This window comes from Antennarius striatus, chromosome 15 (assembly GCF_040054535.1).
Source record: "Antennarius striatus isolate MH-2024 chromosome 15, ASM4005453v1, whole genome shotgun sequence".
NCBI lineage: Eukaryota > Metazoa > Chordata > Actinopteri > Lophiiformes > Antennariidae > Antennarius > Antennarius striatus.
The window spans coordinates 15,998,555-16,020,887 of record NC_090790.1 but is presented as its reverse complement, the minus strand read 5'-3'; the positions used below and the strand labels follow the sequence as shown (position 1 = coordinate 16,020,887).

Sequence of the window (22,333 nt, the reverse complement as noted above, 5' to 3'; positions counted from 1 at the left end):
ACCCCCATTCAGAAACCTGATCATCGGCTGTTCATCCTCTCAGAAAATGGTTGGAATTTTTGTTTTAAAAAAAACCCAACAAACAAAAAACAGAAGCCACCACATTTTCTACCCTAGAAATTTTTTTTGTCAGTCTCCTCTAGTTTATGAACCAGAAGCTTTTGCTGTACATCCATTTGAGTTCTGCCAGTTTAGATGAGCGGAAAGGATTACAAAGAACCGGATTTTGAAGCGACGTAAGATGAAGCTGGTGTGGTGTCAGAAAACAAACCCACAGGACAGGAGATCAGAGGAGGTGGAGGAGGAGTCAGCGGATGGTTAATACCAGGAGCAGGAGGTGAGCGTTCTCTTCCTGAGTGGAGCTGCTGCTGTTTGAGGCTTCTCTGCTACAAACTATGGACTAAACTACCAATGCACTTTCTCTTCTGAAACATTTGAGCCAAATGGAGGTAAGAAAGGAGATTTTTTTTCTTCCTGCATGTTTCTGCTTCACCTCTTACTTCTCCTTTCCTTCAAAGGCTGCAGAATGGGAGTGAGGTAGTCATTCAATACCTGTCTCTGCTCTGTGAAAACAAAACAACAAAGTTGACCTGAACACACGATTCAAGAAAGAGGTGGGGGGGGGGGTTCTGCCTCAGTAAACATACCAGAGATGAAGCGCTCGGAAATGCCTGGTATGCAGCCGGTGCCTTCAGGTCCCTGCATGTGGATCAGATAAAGATCCAGATAAAGAACTTTCTTCTCCATTTGTGCTTGAATTCCTTTGTGCTCAAGTATAGGGGGCACAGGTTTGATAACTTCACCACATAGTGTCTCTGCGCCAACATTCAGGCACTGAGCCAGAAACAGGAACAAAGTTTCTGGAAGTCTGTTCAAGTATCGATTGGAGAAATAGTTCCATTTTATCAAGTGAAGCAGGTTTTGTTGTTGATCCAAACCTCCTCAGGGTGTAACTGATAGTTTCTGCAAAAATAGAAGAAACCCAGAGAGAAGCACCACCTGCTTTACAAACATTCAAGCTCCTCAACTGACTTATTGTCACATTATCTTTTGTCCAAATCCAATCAATAAGTTGTCTCAGATATAAACTTACATTTTTCTAGTATTTTACAGTTTTGTTCTGTTTTTTTTTTAATTTTGTTCTTTTTGTTAAAACAAATTTAGCGTATCTGTACAACTGAAAAGTAATAAAAACTTGAAATGAATACACCCAGGAGACAGTGAACGCCTCCAACACATGTTCCTGCAGGCATGGTTGGTGAAACAAACAGCTATCTCAAACAGTGCTCAGAATATCCGAGCACTGTTCAACGTTTAATGTGCAACATTTATGAAATGTTGAACATTAAAATCTAGAAACAAACGATGCCCTGATCTGAGAAAATTCAAATCGTTTTTACCAGTTTGAAAAATTGTCCTACCTGATTTCTGATCTCTGACCCCTGACCTCGCATCACCTAAAGATTTAGGGAAATCTAGTTTTTGTGTGACGAGGAGAAATATGCAAATATTTAAGGAGTAAATGCCATTTTGCAGACTGATTATAAAACAGTATTTCTGCAGAATAACCTGAAAAACCGAAACAATTCACAGATATTAAACTTCACAATCACAATACTTCAGTGTTTGAATGTGTGTTTCACTTTCTGTCAACGCAGCTGGAAGAACATGAGCGTCCGACTTGTGTAGAGGCTGCAGAAACACAGAATCGTGAAACGGCCAGTTCCTGAAAGCATTGCACTTCCTTCCTTCTGTAGAAATATTTCAAAAGTATTTTCCACCTGATCTGAAGTCGAAACCAGTCCTGCCCTGGAGCTATGAACACATGGAAGCATGATGCAGCCATAATCTAGAAAACTAGGCTGATTCCATCTGATAAAACAGGAGTCAGACACATGAGGTGGCTGTGATCTAATAACATCTCTTATGTATTATCCGATTTCTGTTTTGTTAGTTCAGTACCACCCAGAATATACTCCGGCTGTCATCACAACTGAATTTGGGTCATGAATTGGGAACAATTCTGTCACCCAGCTACTCTTCTATATCATTTTGGATTGGTTCTGCTGGTGTTTGCTATCAGACAGGAGGAAATAGCTGAGCGTTGTTTTTCACTTAAGACTGTTTCACACACTCCTCTTCTTACTGACATGCTGTCAAAGACGCCCCGCCCCTCTGTGATGTCCCTCTAACACACATCTGCAAAGCCTACGCAGTGACACCTGAAATCATGAGAAGTTTTTACATTTTAGTATCAAGCATCAGTTTTTATAGTTTCCAGCTCAGTGGCCACTGCTGATGCTGGGACATTCATTCATTCATTCATACATTCATTCGTTCATTAATTTTCTTATTTGCTTCTTACGCTTTTGCGGGGAGATTAAAACATCTGATCAATAATCCATGTATCCATACATGTATCCTGATGAATTTGAATATTTATTATAAACATCACAACATATTTTGAACTATATTATCTTGGTAACAAACCAAGCAGACATCACTCAGGATATAATTCACCACCGAGTCACCTTTGTTTTTCTTGAAGTGTCTCCACACCTACTTTTTCTAAACAAATAGCGCCCTCTGCTGGAAACAAAGATCGTGTTTTGTCATAGTTATCTGTGGCTTTATCACTACAAGCAGTCACTGTAATTCAAATCACCATAATGATCATTTAAAGGCCTCCTCTTCCTCTCTGCAGATAAGCGACCAAGACAGCAGCGCCTCTGCCTCCCAAACAGAGGGAGAGCTGGAGATGGATGAAGAAATGGACGGAGAGAGAGACAAAAAGCACATGGGCAGTCTGAACCCCAGTCTCTCCAATAATACCACGACTCTGCGCGCCGTCATCCGCATCAAAATGAAGTACCAGGCCATGAAGAAGCGCCGTCGGGAGCTAGCAATGGCGCTGGAGGGAGCCAATGCCCTCACAGGAGCCCCAACAAGAACCAGCCCCAAGATCTTCACCTTCGACTCACCCACCCTCTCCTCTTTCCCAACCCTGTCTTCCTCTGTCCCACAGAGGAGGAAGAGGAGGAAGAAGAAACGGGTGCTGTTTCCAAACAGAAGGGGGGCCAGGGCCCCTCCGAAGCAGGAGCACAGTCCAGTCAAGTACTGTCTTTACCTGCTCTTGGCCATCGTCTTTATCCAGGTACACTCAACAAAGACAACTCTGAGTAAACCAGAGACTAGGTGATGCGTTTAAGCACATATGGAAAAATAAACATCCATTTGTTGCAGGTAGATTAGAAGGGGAACCTATTCATCCCATCAGGGAGGCCTTCCAGGTCGTAGGGTGGAGGACATTAAGTTTCATTACTATTAAATATTTACGAGCAGCTACAGGTCTCTAGAATCTAGCTCATGTAGACCAGAGAGCCTCTTAGTCAGTCTGGCTGTTATCGCTTCATCGTCATGACAGTAGTTTATTCCTGTTTACAGTTTGCTAATGTTAGTGATTGAGCAGAACTAAACTCAGACATGGACTGTTTCGCTTCCAAACAAAAGACCAGCGCAAAAAAGTCCTGTAAATAGCTGGACTGACTGGAACGGAATGTAAGAAACGGTCTACAACATGGTAACAGCTTTAGTTTGTGGGCTGTTGTTGATTCTGTTATTTATTTTATGTCTCAAACCCATGTCATTAGTCTATTCACACTGAAAAAACCCCATGAAGACCGGTTAAACACGACGACTTTCCTGTGTCCTTGTTTTCGTGATATCTGTGGTTACAGGTGTACAACGCCATAGAGAACCTGGACGATCACGTTCTCAGGTACGACCTGGACAGTTTGGAGAAGACGCTGAGGAGAGAGGTGTTCGGGCAGCAGGGAGCTGTGGGTGCTCTGCTGTCCCACTTGAAGGAGTACCTGTCCACCTACATCCACAACAAGCCACTGCTGGTGTCCCTGCAAGGCCCCACCGGTGTGGGGAAGAGCCACCTGGGACGCCTCTTAGCCGGACACTTCCGCTCAGTGGTGGGGGAGACGCTGGTGTTGCAGTACTACGTCCTCCACCACTGTCCCCAGGAGGCCGACGCCCTCCATTGCGCTCGCAACCTCACTGCTCTTATCTCAAAGACGGTCAACCGAGCCGTGGAGGAGGAGAAGATCCCACTCTTCATCTTCGACGAGGTGGAGCACATTCACAAGGAGATCCTGGATGCGCTGTGGCAACTCTTGGCCTCTAAACAGTCCAACGAATACCTGAATGCTATCTACATGTTCCTGAGCAACCTGGGCCATGCACACATCACCAAGCACATGCTGCACAACTCCTCAAGTGTCTTCATGGTAACGTCAGCATCCGGACACTATAGCAAATTTGTCAAAGAGCTGGCTCCAATATTACGCAGCACTCTGGAGACGCTTCACCCCCTTTGGACAGAAGCTGAAATCCTACCTCTCGGACTTTTGGAGAAAGGTCACGTGATGGAGTGTTTCCTGGATGAAATTACTCGAGAGGGATTTTACCCGGATCATACCAACATAGAACGCCTCGCAGGTGAGATTGAATATTACCCCGAGGTAGGGGGGCGTAAATATTCCCGAACTGGCTGCAAGCAAGTGGTGGCTAAAGTCAATCTACTGTGAGATCCTCAGTAAGAAAAGTTTTTACATTCTCCAAACCATGAAGAAACAGTGAACTCCAGTGGAAGGTGGTAAAACTTGAACATCAGTGAAAAAGCTTTCAAGTGAGATGTTGAAGACGGGCTCTGTTGAGGGAAATGTGATGTTCGATGTAAATTCTGTGAAGAGATTGGGAAACAGCCAGTCCACTAAGGTTTAAAGGAGCAGGTCACCCAAAAATTAACCCCAGTCATTATTTACTCACTGTGGCACCATTGGAATGTCAGCAGATATATCTTAGTCACAGGTCTGCTGGAGACGGAGTACACATTAGATGAGACACCAGCTCATCACGGGGGGCAGCAAAACAGAATTGCATAATGCCCTGAACAACAGAAGATGGGGACCGGTTTTAAAAGAGCAAATAAATATGACTCCATGTAGCTTGTGCAGATTAATGCAAGTCTGTTAAAGCAATGACATCCAAAATGGATTTGAAATAAATGGTGCAAAAGGAAGACGGATGGGCTGAACCAGCACAAGCTCCACTTTAAAATGTTTAGTTTATTGTGATTCATGTGCAAAGATGGCAGTTCTTGTGAACCTCCCTCGGACAGGGTGACGCTTATAATTTTAGCTTGACTGTGGTACCATTGGAGCATCAATCATTGGTTGATATTTGTTAAATCGGGATACGGTTTTTTTTAATAAAAAAAACTTCCAAAATGGCCAGTTACAGCTAGAATTTTTATTTAGGATTACAAGAATCACATCAGGCAGTCCAATTACACATGATATGTGTAAAAACAACAGTTTATCATTCATAAAAGAGCTTAAACATTGAATGTGACTTTGCTTTCATTAGAGCTAAAATGGGTTTTTGCAGAATCTGCATTATCCTGTGGATTTATACATATATTAATATGACAACTAATAATGTTTAAGTAATCTGCAGGAAAACTGCTTGAAGCTAGTTTGTAGCACATGGTGTTTTGAGAACACATAACACTGAACAGGTTTATTACTAAAAATTGATCTGTGCTGACCTGTTCATTACATGTTTACATCAAGCAAATGAAATTTGTAGTCAGCAGAGACTTGCACTTGCATTAATGTGTAACTTTATTGTTCTAACGAGCCCTGAATAGCTTATTGTCTGTATTCTGTTTGTATTTTTCAGTTATATTTTTTGTATAGACTTAAATGTGTAGAGAAAGCCTTTACATTAAAGATACACAATGGACATACTGTATGTTCCTGCTAATTTTGGTAAGAAAAAACTCAAAACATTCATGTCTGTATGGTAAAACCAGCTTATCTTAGCTTAGTTTAATTTAGCTTAGTTTATTTTATTTTAGCTTAGTTTAGTTAGGGTTAGGTTATCTTATTTTTAGGTTAGGTTATCTTATTTTTGTTAGGGTTAGTTTATCTTATTTTTTTTAGCTCAGTTTAGCTTAGCTTAGCACCGAGGCAGGAAACAGCTATCCTGTCTAGGATGTTGCTGCGCCAGGCCAAGAACTTATCCAACATAACCTGATGAAAACCATAACTTTATTTTTAACTTAGCTTCTGTGTGGAATCATGACATTAAAAAAATCGCTTTGGTGTTGCTGGAAGACAAGTTTCGTCAAACAGATGTGGCTAACTACTTCCGGTTTTAAGATAACAAAAACTGCTTAAGCTGCTAGCTTTAGGTTTAGCATACCAACATGAGTGAAACTACTTTAGGCTAGAGAGAGAAATATGAGCATATACTAATGTCAAACTTTTGCTTTACCTTAGGCAAGAATACAGTGTTTAGTTTTTATCTTTTCATTTGTGATATCTTGTTCTTAGTGGCGGAATTTGTTCATAAAGAATTAGAAAGTAATCTCCCCACCTATATACAGTATTTGAATACGTCACTTGAAAACCTCACGGTGTCGCTTTGTAACTCCACCCACTACTGCTCAACCAATCACGGTGCATCTGCCAGAAGGAGTCACGTGAACCACATGGCGTAAGGCATCGGCCAGCGAGGATTTTTCTTGCTGTTACACCTGTCGTCCACGCAACAAACGCAGATATTCTGGACAAAAACGCTGGCCAAAGTGAAGGTCTTCTTGAAAAAGCCAGGTAAGCCTTGTCGTGTGGCCGCTGTAACCCAAACTTTTTCTTTCCGGGGGGCGTCTCCCTACGACGAAAACCGCTGTGACGTCAGTGTGCGTGACCCGTGTCTACATGTAAACACAGAATGGACGGAGTTAGAACCGGCTATTTTCTGATGTGTAACAGCTCCGCGTCGAAGACGCGTTGATTAACATGCTCGACAGTTGGATGTTTGTTCTGTTTCTTTATGAGTCATAAAGTTTGTTTGTTTATTCATTCACCTTCCTCGCCAAAGACGCCACACCAGTTCTGGGTCTGACCGGGATGCGCTGCCCGCTTGTGGCAGAACTCTGATGGGTGGGCTTGGTTTTTATTACCAATAGATTAGTTTTCGTGTTTGGTATGTAGTCTGATATTGTTTTATCGGGAAATTTCCACGTGTTCCAGTTAGTAATGTTTAGAAAGTAATATTTCTAATGCTTATTTAAAATTAGCCCCAATGATCATCTCAAATGGCCTCTTCCACTATATTTAGACAAGAAGCATAATTCAGATATTGTTTCAATTTTTTTTTATTATCATAATTGACATTGGAAAAAATGAGGTGAAATGAGAAAAAATAAACCTGTTTTTCTTTTTGTCTTGAATTATTCAAAGGACAATCAAGTGTTATTTTCTGCACAGGTCTGAGGGAGCGTCGGTTGTTTTGGACACAGAAGAGCAATGACAAGCGATGAGGTCAGTCATGGAGCGTCATTAGGAAACAGCTGTCATCAAGTTAAGACGCCTGTTGTCACTGAACGGAAGCGATACCACCAAGACGCCACAGGCAGATGCAGAATACTTGCTATCTTTGTGAATGCTGTGCTGAGACAGCTAGATGAAAACAATATTGTAGAAATGCAAACTATCTATATGAGCTACCAGAAGATCCCACCGTACTGATTTCATCTAACTCAACAAGTCACAAAGCCTTCAAAGATCATTCAGCATCTGAAATGAAAAGAACCATCTGAAATTTTAACAACCTGAAATATTCTTCTTTCATTCAGTCAAAGCTTTCACAAAATGTGTTCTAGGAAAACATTCATATGGGTTAAATAGTCCAAAGATGATAACAACATAGCCAAAAAAAAATTTTTTCTAACTAAGCAAATATACCTTCAGCTCTGCATGTCTGCGTTTTCATTCTCACATGCTTTACGAAAGACAGAACAGTCAAATACAGAAGCTTTAGTGAGCTACACATTTACACCAACGACTACTTCATCCAAGAGCTACAGGTAAATAAATAGCGTCACTTCAAACTGATCATCTATGCGCAGCCGCTTCCAGGATCAACCTCACAACTCCTCGCTGTGGTGTTTTTAGCATGATGCTGAGACTTGACCGCTACTGTCAGAGACGCTCGTGGAACGAGTGAATGGGGCGGGGGGGGGTCGATGGTGTAGGATTGTGTGAGGGAAGGGGGAGCAGGAGGCTCTCTTCTTTGTTGGTTGTTCTGAGACTTCCTCTTCATGCCTCCAGTTCGAAACTCATCCCGACTTTGTGTCCGCCGGCATTGAAGTTCTTTCCGTCAATCAGGGCTGAGAGGGTCACCTTAACACCTGAGGAGACACGGAACAGGCTCAACGTGAGACTGGAAGTTCCTCATGTGACGGGAGTTTAACTGATTTAACTTAAGGATAAAAGAAGTCAGGGTTGAGATATCTGAAGTCTAAGGCACAATCCCAGTTCCTCTTTTTAAAGTGAACGTCGCGCAACGAATGTGCACCCCACATCTGAGGTGGTATGATCCAAATGACAACTCCTGACTAGATGAATGAGTGAAATACTTTCAGACGCTGTTTGCTAGCAGATATTACCGATCATGAAATTTAAAATCCATTTAGTACTGATGTAATGGTTTGCATTTCAATTGATCACTGTAGAGACAGGAAGCCTACCTGGTCGAAGACTCTGGGTGTATCCGATTCCAATCAGACTGGCGTTGTTGACTTTGGCCTGTGGAATAATGAGAAGATGAAACCAAACAGCAGAAGTGATTTATGACTCTTTGCAGCAGCTCTGTGATCAACGTCTGGAGGACTCACCGACAGAGAGGAGTCTTTATCCAGCTTGTATTTCGTGGCGATGCCAAAGCGAGTGTTGTTGCTGCCGGCCGTCCAGGCCAGCGTGACCGCCGTCTCCAGGTCGTCGTTCACCTTCTGGTAGATCGAACCGCCAAACTCGGTGCCGTCATTACTGAAAGATGAGATGTTGTCTTAGAGACGCTCATGCACACAGACAGTCCGGATGTGGTTTTTTTTAGCTGAACCCACACTAAAGTCTACGCCAAATGCTAAAAGACTGATCACATCGAGGTTTGAAGGCGAGGGCTGATTCACGAACAGAAGGAAAAATACTCACACGTGAGTGTGCAGCTGGAAGTCCCCGGCCCTACGTCCCAGGGCAAAGTTGTTCTGGGCCAGTTTGGACTTTGCCGTGTCAAAGGCCATCTGGTAGCCAGCCAGCCAGCCCTCGTAGCCCAACACGGCATTAGCATGGATGATAGGACCCTCAAAGTCGATGTCACAGCCCAGGTTCATGTAGTCACGCTTGTAGCCAGTCTTCAGCTTGCCGCTCTTTTTACTGAAAAAATGGGTTTATGAGGTTGAATTTGAGTCTCCAGCTGTGAAGAAAGACTACTTTTCAAGGTAAAAAAGTCACTGAACTTCTCATGCCAAACAGAGAAAAGACAAAAACCTTCTACATGGTGTCAAATGCAAACTAATATGAATATAATCTCACCCCGTGTTTGGTACAAAAGACGTATCCAAGCCAAGCTTCAGTCCCTGCGTTAGCTGCAGGTAAAGATGAGAGGTGAAGAGTTTACTGATGTCATTTTTTCAGCTGCAACAAGCTGTGTGAACATGTCAACACAACTGTACCTGATCCTCCACAGTGACCTCAGTAACCAGCGTGTTATCTGTGTTCCACTTCTGGCTGAAGCTCAGGCCCAGCTCCTTCATCTTGTATTTGGTCTCCAGGTTCCCTGAGGCCTTCCCTGTGTCCGTATTGCTGGAGCCGGACGTGTTGAACTCCTGAAACCAAATGATGAACAGAACGTCGTTCATAAAGCACCGTGGAAAACTGAAGCGATAGCTTTGAGACGGAAATCTTCATGACATGGTGAAAATCATGTTGACGACTGATACCAACTTAATAACTAAAGTACACGGATAGAAAAAAGAGAAATGAGACAATTTAAACGTTCACCCATGCAAGACACCATTAAAAGACTGCAAAAACTGCGAAATAAATTTATAATGACATGAATTATTACGAATATATTCTATAGTATGAATGTATTTGCTTAATTCATTCATATGAATATGAATTAAGTAAAATTGCATGAAAAACACATCTTGCATTTCAGTTTTTCACCAAACAGCCTGGTGAAAAAGCACAAGGATGCAAAATAGGATGATTTACCTTTTCACATGATCTTTTATGAGATTGGAACGATTATTACTTTTTCTTCATTCACTGATATTTATTACTTATTATGGTTTGAGAAAAAAATGGGAATTGCATTGTTTTTTTTGTAATACTGCACTAGTTCTCCAGATACACTGAATTGATTTGTGATCAATACTTGTAGTGTGTTTGTCGGTCTGTGGTTTATTTTTTTGTTGTTCACACCACCAGCAGATTGATGACGCTGTTGTCACATGCGTTCAGCATTTTAACAAGAAGAAAAAAACACGGGCAATAAAACAATAGTTGCCTTGGTTATGGCATCACAATTCGCTGACACTTTTCAAAAGCACCAAAGCTGTAAAGAAAAAAAAAAGTAGAAGAAAAAAAACAAAAAAAAAGACAAACACATATGCACACAAAACACTACAGGAAAGCAAAGGCAGATTTGTGTGTTTAAAATTCTGAGATTGCGGTGTCATGGCAGCCTCGGTTGGAGGCAGCAGGTTGCAATTTATCTCAGGCTAAGGGGCAGTGTTTTACAGAGCAGAGAAATAGAACCTGTGTAAATAATTTCTACTATACAGAAATATAGGACCACGTAATGTTGAACTTTAGGAGATATTGCATTGTTTGAAAAATTATTTTTCACTTTTAGCTTAAAAAATACTGATACCTCAAAGGCAGAAATTAAAATCTGGTGTTGTTCTGTCATCTAAATCATCTTGCTAACAAAAACATCCCGATAGGACTGAAAATCAGGACCAGGACAGTTCTCCTAATAAATGATTCATCATTAATATGTAATTCAGCTATACTATGGACAATACTCTTGTTTTATGTGAGTGAGAATGAATGTTAAATATTCAGATATAATGATTAAGTATGTTTTGTGACATTTCAGACATTCAGTAATAAACTGGATGAAGCAATAAAATAATGAAGCTGTGAACTTAAACTGACAAGGACAGAGCGACATGACAGAAGACAAGTCTATAAAACATTGATATTCATGCCATAAGAATGACTGAAGACAAAAACCAAAGATTGTGATGATAATAGCAAAAAAAAGTAAAAAATGAAAATAAAGTGGACAGCAATGATGGTGGTCACTAGAGCTGTCAGCTCTGACACCGATCTTACCATCTTCACCAGAGGACAGGCAGGCCGATACAGAGTGCAGCAGAATGGAGACAGAGCATCGGTTAGAGAAACCGACAAGTCATAATGTAAATATGGACTCGTCATGAACCCTAAAAACCTAACCCTTCAACAGGTCACAGGTTTAGCAGAGCTGGTCTGTATCAGCACTGCTGGAAACCTCTGAGCTATAGGCTTTAGGTCAGGTCTAACATGTGGAGTCTTAAAGGGGGGAGCAGAGGAGGACAAAGGATCCAGAAATTAACACCAGGTTACAAGACAGTATCCTCACCACTCCACTTTGTGATTTGGTCTTCAGGTCCAGCTTCACGACACCAAAGCCTGGTAGAGGTCAAAAGATGGAGAAGATTGTTAGCAGAGATTAGGAGGAGGTTAAAGCAAAACAATCAAATACGAGGACACTGAAGGAGAACATTGTTTGTGGTGGATGCTTGTCCCCTTAGATCAATAAAAAAAAACTTCAATATGAGGTAGAGTATATTTCATGTTGCGGATAAAGTTCAGCACAGGTGCCAACAGCCATTTTTGGACAGAGGTCATGCAATCCCGTCAGAAAGATTCTTCTCCATGCCTCATTTACTTATTTACACAAAACAAATCAATGGCAGCATAACTCAACTCCTGTGCATACTTGTAGATCCACAAGCAACTAAGGTGTGACATATACGACAACAAAAACCATCAGTTATGTGATGGTTGAGCGCATCCTCTGCTTGGAGGGAAAGGAGCTCCTGGATCTCAGGACGTCTCCCTTATTTGAAGTTTTATATCCTCCTTGCGTTCACTGCTATTTATTTACCACTTTTAAAATCTGGTTTAGCAAGATGTTGAATAGGTATTATTACTATACTGCCAGCTCAGGAGAGGAACAATGATCCTCCATTACTGAACAAGAAGCCGTAATGAAGGTCCAGCTCCCCCAACGAACAAACCTTGGACAGGTCTTTTGTTTCAGACTACATGAAGCGTTAATAATTGACACATTGGGCTAATAATATACTCACCATAGCCCTTGCTGAAAATATCCTTGGCAGCCTTGCCCAGGTCTGAATATGAAGGAGGAACAGCCATTGTGCTGCAGATGACACAACATGATCAGCACCTCTAACTACATGTTTGATGTTGAACAAGTGATGATAAAACACCAAAGTACGTTTTACACATGCAAAGATCATTATAGTAACTGTCAAATGAGGAAACAATCAAGTGTTCCAGAGGGCTCCGGCAGCAAAGAATCAGCTGTTTCTTTAAGGGAGAGTTAAAACTAAAATGCTGAACCAGGAGGGGGATGCAGGGCCAAACAAGCCCCTCAGATATTTTATTTAATTCTATATGAATACCCAAATGTGCTCACATGGCATGGTCCAGCTAGGAGATGTTCAAGCATCAGAACAAAAGACTAAAAAGGTCAAGATTGTAAAATTACGAGCTCATCCTGATGATGACACCGTTATAACAATGAATCAGCTTTTATTAATAAAGCGCTTAATCACATCAACAGACATTTCGAAAGCTAGATCTCTATGTTGGTCAGTAATAGTACCTTCTACCTCATTGGCCTTACGTTGAGGACAAAGGACAACAGATGGGCAGTCGAAGAGGTGTGGGGGTTTCACAGATAACTAGCTAGCTGCTGTAGGAGCTGCAGTAACAAGCTAGCTAACTAGCAACATAATCACACGCTATATATAAAAACAGTAAATCCTAGTTTGTGCTCATCCTACGGTCTGTGACTATATATGTCACAACCAACATCTAGCTAGTCCTAAATCCAGCTGAAGTTGCTAAAGGCTGAGCTAACGTGACAGCAATGGATGCCTGCTGTAGGAACAGGAGAACAAGCGATCTAAGGATTTAACTATCCATTAAAAGGCTAAACATCATTACATAATAGACTAACCGCTAGCTAAACAGGTTTGTTATTTGGCTAACCTTGGAGAGAATACACAGTTGTGTGGGCATTGGTATCGTGCCATTGTCAGATTTAAGTAATTATAAATCTTACTTGTACATTTAAAAGTAATTAGCATGGGTCGTAATTCTTACCAGTGCAAGTGTGTTCGGTGGTCGAGTTTCCAAAGCCTCGAGTGTCCCTGTCGTGATGCTTCTGGGTGGATTGACAGCTAGCTTGCTTTAGCAAGGGAACAGGGCACAATGAAGGAGACCGATCGCGCATGCGCAGTAAGAGTGGGGCTGAAAGCAAAGAGTCGATTAAAAAACAAGAGATAAATCTTCGACCTACAGGGCCGGGGGAACGTTTAAAGGACCTACATCTGACAGACACAAATCAATAAACGCCTTTCAGAGATCGATAAATTATCTGTTTATATTTTGTGTGAATCTATTGGTCATTAGGGCTAAGCTCAGAGACGTCTGACTTTATAGGCTCTCTCATTTATGGATAACCCAAGGGGGGAAAGTTACAGTAGAGGCACTTCGAAAGTCTAGCGAATGTCCATGAATCTAGCCACTTCACTAATAATTATAATCATTAAAATGACAAAGTAAAATCTTGTTATTAGGGGGTCACACAAAAGAAAAATTAAAATGTAAGAGTCAGGTAGCCAAAAACGCTGGAATACATTGCCCTAGGACACAAAACACTTGCTATTTTATTATCAGTATATTAAGTACAGCAATATGGTTAATTATGGCTATAAATATCTATATTTGTCGTTAACATATTATTTTATATTTTATATTACGTTTTATTTTGTAATTTTTTCTAACTTCTATTGTCATGATGATAATTTATAACGTTTTACATTATTTAAATTTGAATCCTCTTTATTTTTTAGGGTATTAAAACCGCCACCTACTGGCGAAATATCGCAGTTGCCGGGGGGGAAAAAAAGGATCGTTCCAGTCCACCTTAAAAGTTTTGGACAAACATGGCGTTCCTGCGCGTCGGGAGGGGAGGGGGATGTTGATTTGTGCCCCGCCCTGGATGGACTCGACATTATCAGCCGCTGTACTTAGAAGGAACTTCACTATGAAAAGTACACAAACATTATCAACTTTGTAGGTCCAATGGTCAATGTTTGCGCAGTGACTCCTGCACAAAGCACCTGGACTGCACGAGGCTGACGGCTGCTGGCTGTGTGCGCAACAACCGAGCGCATCCGCATTGACTTAAGCAAAAAAAAAAAGAAAAAAGTTAGGCCGGTGTATCGCAGTTATGTCCGAGCAACCTAAATTTGTGAGCCCGTTTCACAGACCCCAGTGTCTGGCTGCTGCTGCTGCTGCTCCGGCGGGGAAAGCCAAACTCACGCACCCCGGCAAGGCGATCCTGGCAGGTAAGACGCGTCCGACGCCGGAGCCAGTTTGTGCTTTTTTACATGAGGGCGGTTGTTCAACTTGTTTTCAGCTTTCGTGCACGACTCCGGCCAAAAAACAGAGACTGGAGTTGCACCCGTGCTTTAAACTTGACAACAGAAATGTCATAATTTAAGGCAAATTTAGCGCTAAAGGTAGGATGTAGCTCAGCCTAAACTTAAATGTCTCCCCCCTGCATTAAAGTGATTCAGCATCGAATCAGAATCAGATTTTTCTTTTTTTTTTTCTAAATTAGATCTGGACCGTTCACATGAGTGTTTTGATCACACCTGATTCCACCTGACGGTGACAGCAGCTGAGCAGCTACACCTGGACTCATCTGTCGTTCCTCCCGCTGAGGCTCGCCTGCAGTGTTTAAAGTTATATACGGAGGTTGTTTACTTAACAAATAATTTTAAAAATATCTGTTGAAACACTGGGGGGGGGAAAACCACAACACGAACGTCTGCATCACTTAATTAATTTAAATAATTGTCTCTAAAAATATCGTCAGTCGCTCGACTGCGTGCTTATCGTAAATATGACGTCACCGTACATATGTACACTACTAGAAATGATTGTGAACTAAAACATTTATTTTTTTAAAAATGTTCACGATTCACGGTCGTGACCTCTTAGTTGACCTGCTGACGTCATGTGTCTTTCCACCAATCACATGCGTCGCCGTACAGACGTCGAATTTGTGACTCAGCTGATGAGATTCAAAGCGAAACACACCATAGGCGGCAGCGTTAATCCACGCTCACGTTCACTTTGCGTTTATGAGTTGAATATTTATGGGGTCCAGTCCACGTTGATGTTCACATGACGCAATTCCATTTATTTTCCTCCTTCCTTGGGGGCGTGGTCAAATTAACCCAGGTGAATGTGTGCACAAGCTCACTGCTTATTGTGTGTAGTCATGGTGACACAGCACCCCCCCCCCCCCCTTGGCCCCCTGCGCTCAGCCACAGGGTTCCCAGGGCAACTTGAAAAGCTCTGACACATCCAGCCTTGCATCCTGGTACACTGATGATGATGATGATGATGATGGTGATGATGGTTGAGTCACTCATTGACGAATGACAATCAGAGTTCATGTCGATTATGGTTCTTTGTAAAGTTTAAAGGTCCCGGCAAGCAGCAGACGGTCCAAACTCCAGCCCCAGTTTGAAGCTCCAGCGCAGTGTTTGGATACCAGGATGAAGGGATTCCATTCAGGCATTTTCATTCATTTTATTCTGTTTGGTGCAGAGACTGACAAACGTTTCGAAGCTAAATTATAAAGCAGATTGTTGAATGACGAGAAGAGCGACTATCTCCTGGTGATTCTATCCTGAAATGCATCCAAAACCAGGACTACATGCTCCAGGATGAGGAGGAATGTCCGCCTAGTTTTCCAGAGATCACTTGTTTTTATATCATCGTAACAATTTCGGGGCCCAGATTTGTCTATCTTGATGGTCACCATTCATAATCACAGTCAACACACATGAAAGTGACTTGAATCTGATTTGATATGATGGAATATTTGTCATCACGTGATCCGGAAGAACAATCTGTCATATTAATATCTGATTAGTACTCCCTATAATATTATGAACAGTCACAGTACAGTCAAGTTTCAAAGGTTCCGACAACAAACGCACCGTCAGTCGTAGGAAGTTGTGATAAGAAATTAATGAGAGATGGAGGTTTTTTAACTAGTTTTTTGTAGACATTTGCATGCCTTCAATGAATTGTCGCTATGCTGAACCTTAACAATTCTAACAATGACAACAATGGGTTTTTGTTCTGGGTATGTGGAGGCAGTAACACAACTGAATAGACGTCTGATCAAGGCACGATGACAGGACAAGGGATGCCACATTTTGACAGCAACGAGATTTCATAAAGCAGCCACTAGCAGTTAGCAGCTTTATTTACAGACAGGCTAAACACCACTTGGTAGCTTGTTAACCAAGGAGAGGCTGAGATCAACTAGGACACTCCTGGAAGCACATACAGTAATGGAGCGGGTTCTTCATTGGCCGACATACTTAAAATGAATTTGGTCATTTGGTTTTTGTTGTAAAAGAAGCGATTGAAATTCTGCCACAAGGCATTTTATTTTACATGTCTGTTTAGAAAGCTGGGCATTTAAGGAGAATAAGACTTTACCGAAGAACCCACTTTGTGTAACACTGTCATGTGACGAGTGCCTCCACCAAGGATCAGTCCTTCAAGTGTTTTTGCTTTCCTCACCCATGGTCCTCCCCTCCAGTAAGTGTAATAGTCGTTTCTGCATGGATAAAGAAAGGCTTCCTCTTTCCCTTCAGCGATGTCACAAAACTCCGTTGATGCTACAATCATACCACCTGTAGTGAAACCTTCTAGTGATGCTGTCAGAGCACCATGACTGACTCAGCTGTCTTTCATCTTCCAAATTCCTTTTCATGAGCAGTTGTGAATGTTGTACCCGATAAACTGGTTGTTTGTTTCTTTGCAGCTTGAACACCACGACGTAAATCAGGTAGTGCATAGAGGCTTGATGATGTGGACTGTGTGGACAGCTTCTTGAATGCCTGGGTGTGTCACTGCCAGCGCTTCCAGACATACAATTTGGTTGCCAGACTGACATGCATGAATGTTTGCTCACAGCATGCATGATATTTTGGAAGAAAGAATGCATGTTAGAAGCTTTTTTAGACATACAAGGAAGAATTCCAGCTTGTAAGAATGTTAATATTTTTCCCAACTGCTGGTGAAACCAGATGAAGACGTTTTTATATAGATTAACCCATCAGATGGTGTGCTCCAAGTTTTTTATTTTTTTCTATGACTTTTAAAATGACCACCCGAGGAAGAAGTTTCTGTTTGACAACCCTCAGTGTTGCTGGTGAACAGTGTGGGCCTGATGGTTTTACACACCTCCTGGAAGTCAGGCCAGGGGGCGTGGCTGTAGGCGGATCACGCTAAGATCAGCCCAGCCAATCAGCGAGCGGCTGCGTGTTGGCTCTTGAACTGCAGATGTTCAGCAACAAGTGTTTTAAGGTGGAACCAGGGTTCAGACAGGGCAACTTTTGACTTCCTCCTATTATTTCTCATTTTTTGAAAGGAAAACTTTTAAGTGTTATATGATGTAGTATTTTTATTGTGCTGTTTTTTTTTTTTTTAAATCACATCTTTCCTAGTCATTGCATGCTTTTTAGATATTTGCATTTTTACCTCCTAAGGAGGTTATGTTGTTACTTGTGTTTATTGGTTTGTTGGTTGAATTGCGCACGCGTCCCTGTCCCTGTTCATTAAAATCTGTTTTTGCTCACTGAGATTTTTTTTCTGTCATGTCAGGAGGGATAGCAGGAGGCATAGAGATCTGCATCACTTTCCCCACTGAGTATGTAAAAACACAGCTGCAGCTGGACGAGAAGGCAAATCCTCCCAAATACAGAGGCATCGGTGAGTTTTAACTTCCACAGTTTCATCTGTCAGATTTTGTTGCCCATGGCAGATTGAAACCAGGTTTCTGTTGTCTGCCCTCTGACAGTTGACTGTGTGAAGCAGACGGTGAATGGTCATGGGGTCAGGGGTCTTTACAGAGGTCTAAGCTCGCTGGTCTATGGCTCTATACCTAAAGCAGCTGTCAGGTAAACCTCCATCCTCATCCATACTCTTGTTTTGTACCATTTGGATTTTAGATTTTTGAAACGAGCAGTTCAAAAGTTTTGCTAATGATGTACAATTTAAGATGGTGTCAACATGTGCTGTGAAGTTTTGCTATAAAGTGGTGCTGTCCCACAGGCAGTGGCAAGCAAGGTGCAACCAAAGATAATTAATGTAATATGTCATATTTGTTTTCATAGATATAAAATATAAATGAGCCTTTGAACACCTGATCTGCAGTTACACCATCAGAGTAAATATGTTTGGAGCTTAGGTGTAAAATCAATTCATGAACACTATGCTAGCTTCCTCACAACATGGCACGATACCAGTGTATTGAATTTAGATGACATTAAAGACAATTTGCTCTTTGGATGAAGTACAGTCACCCAGAAGAACTTATACTACTGAACTGCAGCTCATGTGCTGTTAATAAGGCATTAAATCATTGATTTTATTGATTGGTCTATGAGACTAGCCAGAGCTGATACAATATTTGGGTTGCCAGGTTGTGAATATACCTTATTTGCTGTATTGTTTGATAATAAAATGGTTATTAATGAGGGTTTTTTATTAGACTGTTAAATTTACCCAGCGGTTTATCTTATTAGGTTATAACTGTGCCATGAAGACAGTTATATTAACTGAAGCCACTAGAACTTCAAGTATCTAATGGTTTGATTTTTTTTTTTTTTATGCAAGGCATTGATATATGTATTTTTTGGTCTGCTAACATCTACAGATTTGGGATGTTTGAGTTCCTCAGTAATAAGATGCGTGATGAAAATGGCAAACTAGACAGCAAGAGAGGATTCCTCTGTGGCCTCGGTGCTGGAGTTGCAGAAGCCGTGGTTGTAGTCTGTCCCATGGAGACAGTTAAGGTAAAAAAAAATGGAACCAATGCAGTCACAGACTGCAGCATCCTGCGGCACCCCTGAAATCAAAATTTTACCCTGACCTACTTGCATAGGCCAAAGGTCAGAGCTAGTGCTCTGACCCAGTTTCATAGATCAAAGCACTAGCTTTGAATGCCCAATATATAGTGTGGGTGTCCACTGATGGCCATATATTGTACATTAAAGGGGCTGTTATGCGAGTAGTTTCCATCAGGAACTATTTTCTTTCAGTGCCACTGAGCAGAAGGAAACCTGCATCAGTTTTCATCTGTAAAGGGATGGATTTAAATACTGACAGACCTGTAACTCAGCACCTGTATAGCTGCAGGGGTCGGATCAACCTGTCTCACCTGTTTGGGTGCTGCTGACTTCATAACACAGATTTTATGGTGACGGCGGACATGAAGTTTAAATAAATAGAGAAGACAACGTATCAGTTTTGTTTTCTGTAAATCTTCACATTGTTTAACCTATTAATCAATATCCTGGGTTAATTTTAGGTGAAATTCATCCATGACCAGACGTCAGCAAACCCAAAGTACAAAGGATTCTTCCATGGGGTGAGAGAGATAATTAGAACTCAAGGTAAGGAGAGATTCATTTAAATTTTACTACCGCCTGCTCATCCAGCACCGCCACATTATCATTTAACAAATCATGCAGATTTGTGTACAATTGTTTGGCTTTAAAGAGACATGACTAACTTTCCTTTTCAGTCTTGTAAAAAGTGGTCTAATCTAAGTGTTTGTGACACTGGCAGCAGTGACAGCGTTATGTTTTGCAGTGTACTGATAATACTGTTGTGCTGTCAGGACTGAAGGGGACTTATCAAGGCCTGACAGCCACCATATTGAAGCAAGGCTCAAACCAGGCCATCCGTTTCTATGTCATGACTTCACTGAAGAACTGGTACAAAGGTGTGTGACTGAAGACAAATAAACGCCACACCTGGGAAAAATAAAAAGTTTCACTCGTGTAATCTCTTGTTTTTTGTCTTTTATGAAAGGTGACAACCCAGACAAATCCATCAACCCTTTGTTGACCGGCCTGTTTGGTGCTGTCGCTGGTGCTGCCAGCGTGTTCGGAAACACTCCCCTGGATGTCATTAAGACCAGAATGCAGGTGGGTTGAATGTTCACTTCTTAGTATGTCATAATTGAACACTGAGGAGTAGAACTGACTTGTATGTCTGGTGTTGAACAGGGTCTTGAAGCTCACAAATACAAAGGCACAGTGGACTGTGCCATAAAGATCATGAAGCATGAGGGGCCAATGGCGTAAGTCCACAGGAAGTGTTCTTGTGATTTGATATGGAAACATGACATACCGTTTGCCTGATTGTCTCCAGGAACAAAGATATGACAGTTGGTGTTTTGTTTTGTTTTTAAGGGAAGGATAATAATCTGCATTCAAAGGGACTTCCTGCAGTGTTGACATAGTTGGGAAACCAGAAAGTTAATAATTCCAGTCATATTCATAATCTGTGTGAGAGCACTACGCTGATAGCTTAGCAGGGATCAGCTGCAATTAGATACCAGGATAGAAATTGCAGAAATTACTAATGACTTGTTTCTGTTCCTTTTGGACATGTTTCCATCATTTCAAAATGGTAAACAATATTATTATTATACTGTACTGGTGTTTTGCTTTGAACGGAATCTTGAGTTCTGTGACGATGTAACTGTAAATAACCTTTTATAAGTAGCATGTGTATTTGGATGCTTGTTCATTCAATGTCTTCGTCCCCTTTAGGTTCTATAAAGGCACTGTTCCTCGACTGGGTCGAGTGTGTTTGGATGTTGCCATAGTCTTCGTTATCTATGAGGAAGTTGTGAAGGTCCTGAACATGGTCTGGAAGACTGACTGAAACACACCCTGGTGCTACGTCAAAAGGAGTCCCAGCCCAATCTCCAACTGCTTATAGGTTCTATATCTACCTCTAAGTGATTTCCAGGAACCAAGAAAATGTGTTCTATTTTTGATTTCATTTGTAACAGTTATTTCAAGTAAAAGCGTGACCTGCATGAAGAAAGACTTTCAGTTTGCAGAGTCAAGTCTTATTTTGATTTTTTTTTTTTCAAATTCCGACAGGGAAGGGAGGGAGGGGGTTCCATCAGGGCTCAGGGAATCAAAAAGGGGGATTTATTTAGATATGATTGACTAGGGTGGAAGAATGATTTGAATTCAGTGACAAAAAAAATTTATTTACTTAATGAAAACAAATCTCACCCGGCATAATGTGATTCTGGTATGAAAGATAAAGAATTTATACTTGAAATGAGCTCTTTTATCAAAAAGCCAACATTTTAAAGCCTTTTATATGCAAGTGTTGAGGGTGTTTTTGTAGTTTCTGTTGTACTAAAACCAATATTTCATCAGTACCTCTTAGAATAATTTATATCCAGGTGTTGAGCAGCAGAAACTGCAGATAACAACAAAATGCCTTAATTCATTGTGTACTTTATGTAGGACACATACAGATGCAATTTTTTTCAAATCATTTTGCCTTTATTAACATCTTCGACAACTTGCATAATAGTAAAACTCTCATAGTACATCAGTTAATTTAGAATACTGGATCTTATACAAAGTGCCTTTTGTTTTATGTGATTCATTGTGAGATTTTCTGAGATTTGGAATGATTGAATGTTGTTGCTACTTCGTCACTACAGATTGTATAAATTATACATTCAGTTGCACATACTGCCGCGTTGCCCGATATGTAATTCCTGGGACTTTGGGATTGTTGTAACTGTTATTTCAGTGAAGTTTTGTCTTTGAATTTTAAATTGCCCAAATTTCATAGTCTGTTTTAAAAAATCTATTGATACTACCTGCTCATTCCATGGAGGACAAGTGGTTGAAGAAGCTTTTATTGCAGAGTTTTGGGTTCTGTTCTTGATTTTTTTTTTTGGGGGGGGGGGTTGCTTTGGACGCTACTTGATAACCCAAAGTGCCAACTGGAGTTTCTGGACTGTAAAGCTGACAGTTTACATGCAATGCTATTAATTGTCCCACAGATGTTTACTTTGTGCCTAAAGTTTTTCAGCATCAGTCTGATCCTGCATACTGTACAGGTAGACCAGTGTCATAAACCTATTTAGATATCTTAGAAAAAATAGCAAGAGTTAAAAGCAGGTGCAGGTGCCTTTAGTCTTATTAATTGTCAAATGAATGCTCATTAATAAACACTGGATCAGA

At 41.2% G+C, this 22,333-nt stretch overlaps 3 protein-coding genes across 3 annotated transcripts; 2 read left to right on the top strand and 1 right to left on the bottom strand.

The window, feature by feature from the left end:
• The first annotated feature begins 185 nt into the window (after window positions 1-185).
• tor4aa (torsin family 4, member Aa) lies at window positions 186-7,079 on the top strand. The gene is made up of 3 exons (XM_068335566.1): window positions 186-449; window positions 2,705-3,154; window positions 3,738-7,079. Exons 1-3 carry the CDS (start codon window positions 444-446, stop codon window positions 4,593-4,595), a joined length of 1,314 nt encoding a protein of 437 aa, XP_068191667.1. The 5' UTR covers window positions 186-443; the 3' UTR covers window positions 4,596-7,079.
• A 136-nt stretch (window positions 7,080-7,215) lies between these two features.
• On the bottom strand, window positions 7,216-13,459 carry zgc:56235 (Voltage-dependent anion-selective channel protein 2-like). The gene is made up of 9 exons (XM_068335569.1): window positions 13,326-13,459; window positions 12,284-12,354; window positions 11,551-11,600; window positions 9,590-9,742; window positions 9,450-9,502; window positions 9,069-9,290; window positions 8,753-8,903; window positions 8,606-8,663; window positions 7,216-8,266 (listed from the first exon to the last, which is right to left on the bottom strand). Exons 2-9 carry the CDS (start codon window positions 12,348-12,350, stop codon window positions 8,175-8,177), a joined length of 846 nt encoding a protein of 281 aa, XP_068191670.1. The 5' UTR covers window positions 12,351-12,354; window positions 13,326-13,459; the 3' UTR covers window positions 7,216-8,174.
• A 768-nt stretch (window positions 13,460-14,227) lies between these two features.
• slc25a1b (slc25a1 solute carrier family 25 member 1b) lies at window positions 14,228-22,333 on the top strand. The gene is made up of 9 exons (XM_068335567.1): window positions 14,228-14,575; window positions 17,925-18,032; window positions 18,121-18,220; window positions 18,979-19,117; window positions 19,633-19,717; window positions 19,945-20,049; window positions 20,139-20,254; window positions 20,336-20,409; window positions 20,885-22,333. The coding sequence occupies exons 1-9, from the start codon at window positions 14,458-14,460 to the stop codon at window positions 20,997-20,999; spliced, it is 960 nt and encodes a 319-aa protein (XP_068191668.1). The 5' UTR covers window positions 14,228-14,457; the 3' UTR covers window positions 21,000-22,333.

Bases quoted from the DNA above. Each gene is read 5' to 3' on its own strand.
- tor4aa (XM_068335566.1), top strand. The intron at 3,155-3,737 runs GTACACTCAACA...CTGTGGTTACAG, and splicing joins TGGCCATCGTCTTTATCCAG to GTGTACAACGCCATAGAGAA.
- zgc:56235 (XM_068335569.1), bottom strand. From the start codon at position 12,350: ATGGCTGTTCCTCCTTCATATTCAGACCTGGGCAAGGCTGCCAAGGAT. The intron at 9,503-9,589 runs GTACAGTTGTGT...CTTTACCTGCAG, and splicing joins AGGTCACTGTGGAGGATCAG to CTAACGCAGGGACTGAAGCT. The intron at 9,291-9,449 runs GTGAGATTATAT...CCATTTTTTCAG, and splicing joins TCTTTTGTACCAAACACGGG to TAAAAAGAGCGGCAAGCTGA.
- slc25a1b (XM_068335567.1), top strand. From the start codon at position 14,458: ATGTCCGAGCAACCTAAATTTGTGAGCCCGTTTCACAGACCCCAGTGT. The intron at 18,033-18,120 runs GTGAGTTTTAAC...GCCCTCTGACAG, and splicing joins TCCCAAATACAGAGGCATCG to TTGACTGTGTGAAGCAGACG. The intron at 19,718-19,944 runs GTAAGGAGAGAT...TTGTGCTGTCAG, and splicing joins AGAGATAATTAGAACTCAAG to GACTGAAGGGGACTTATCAA.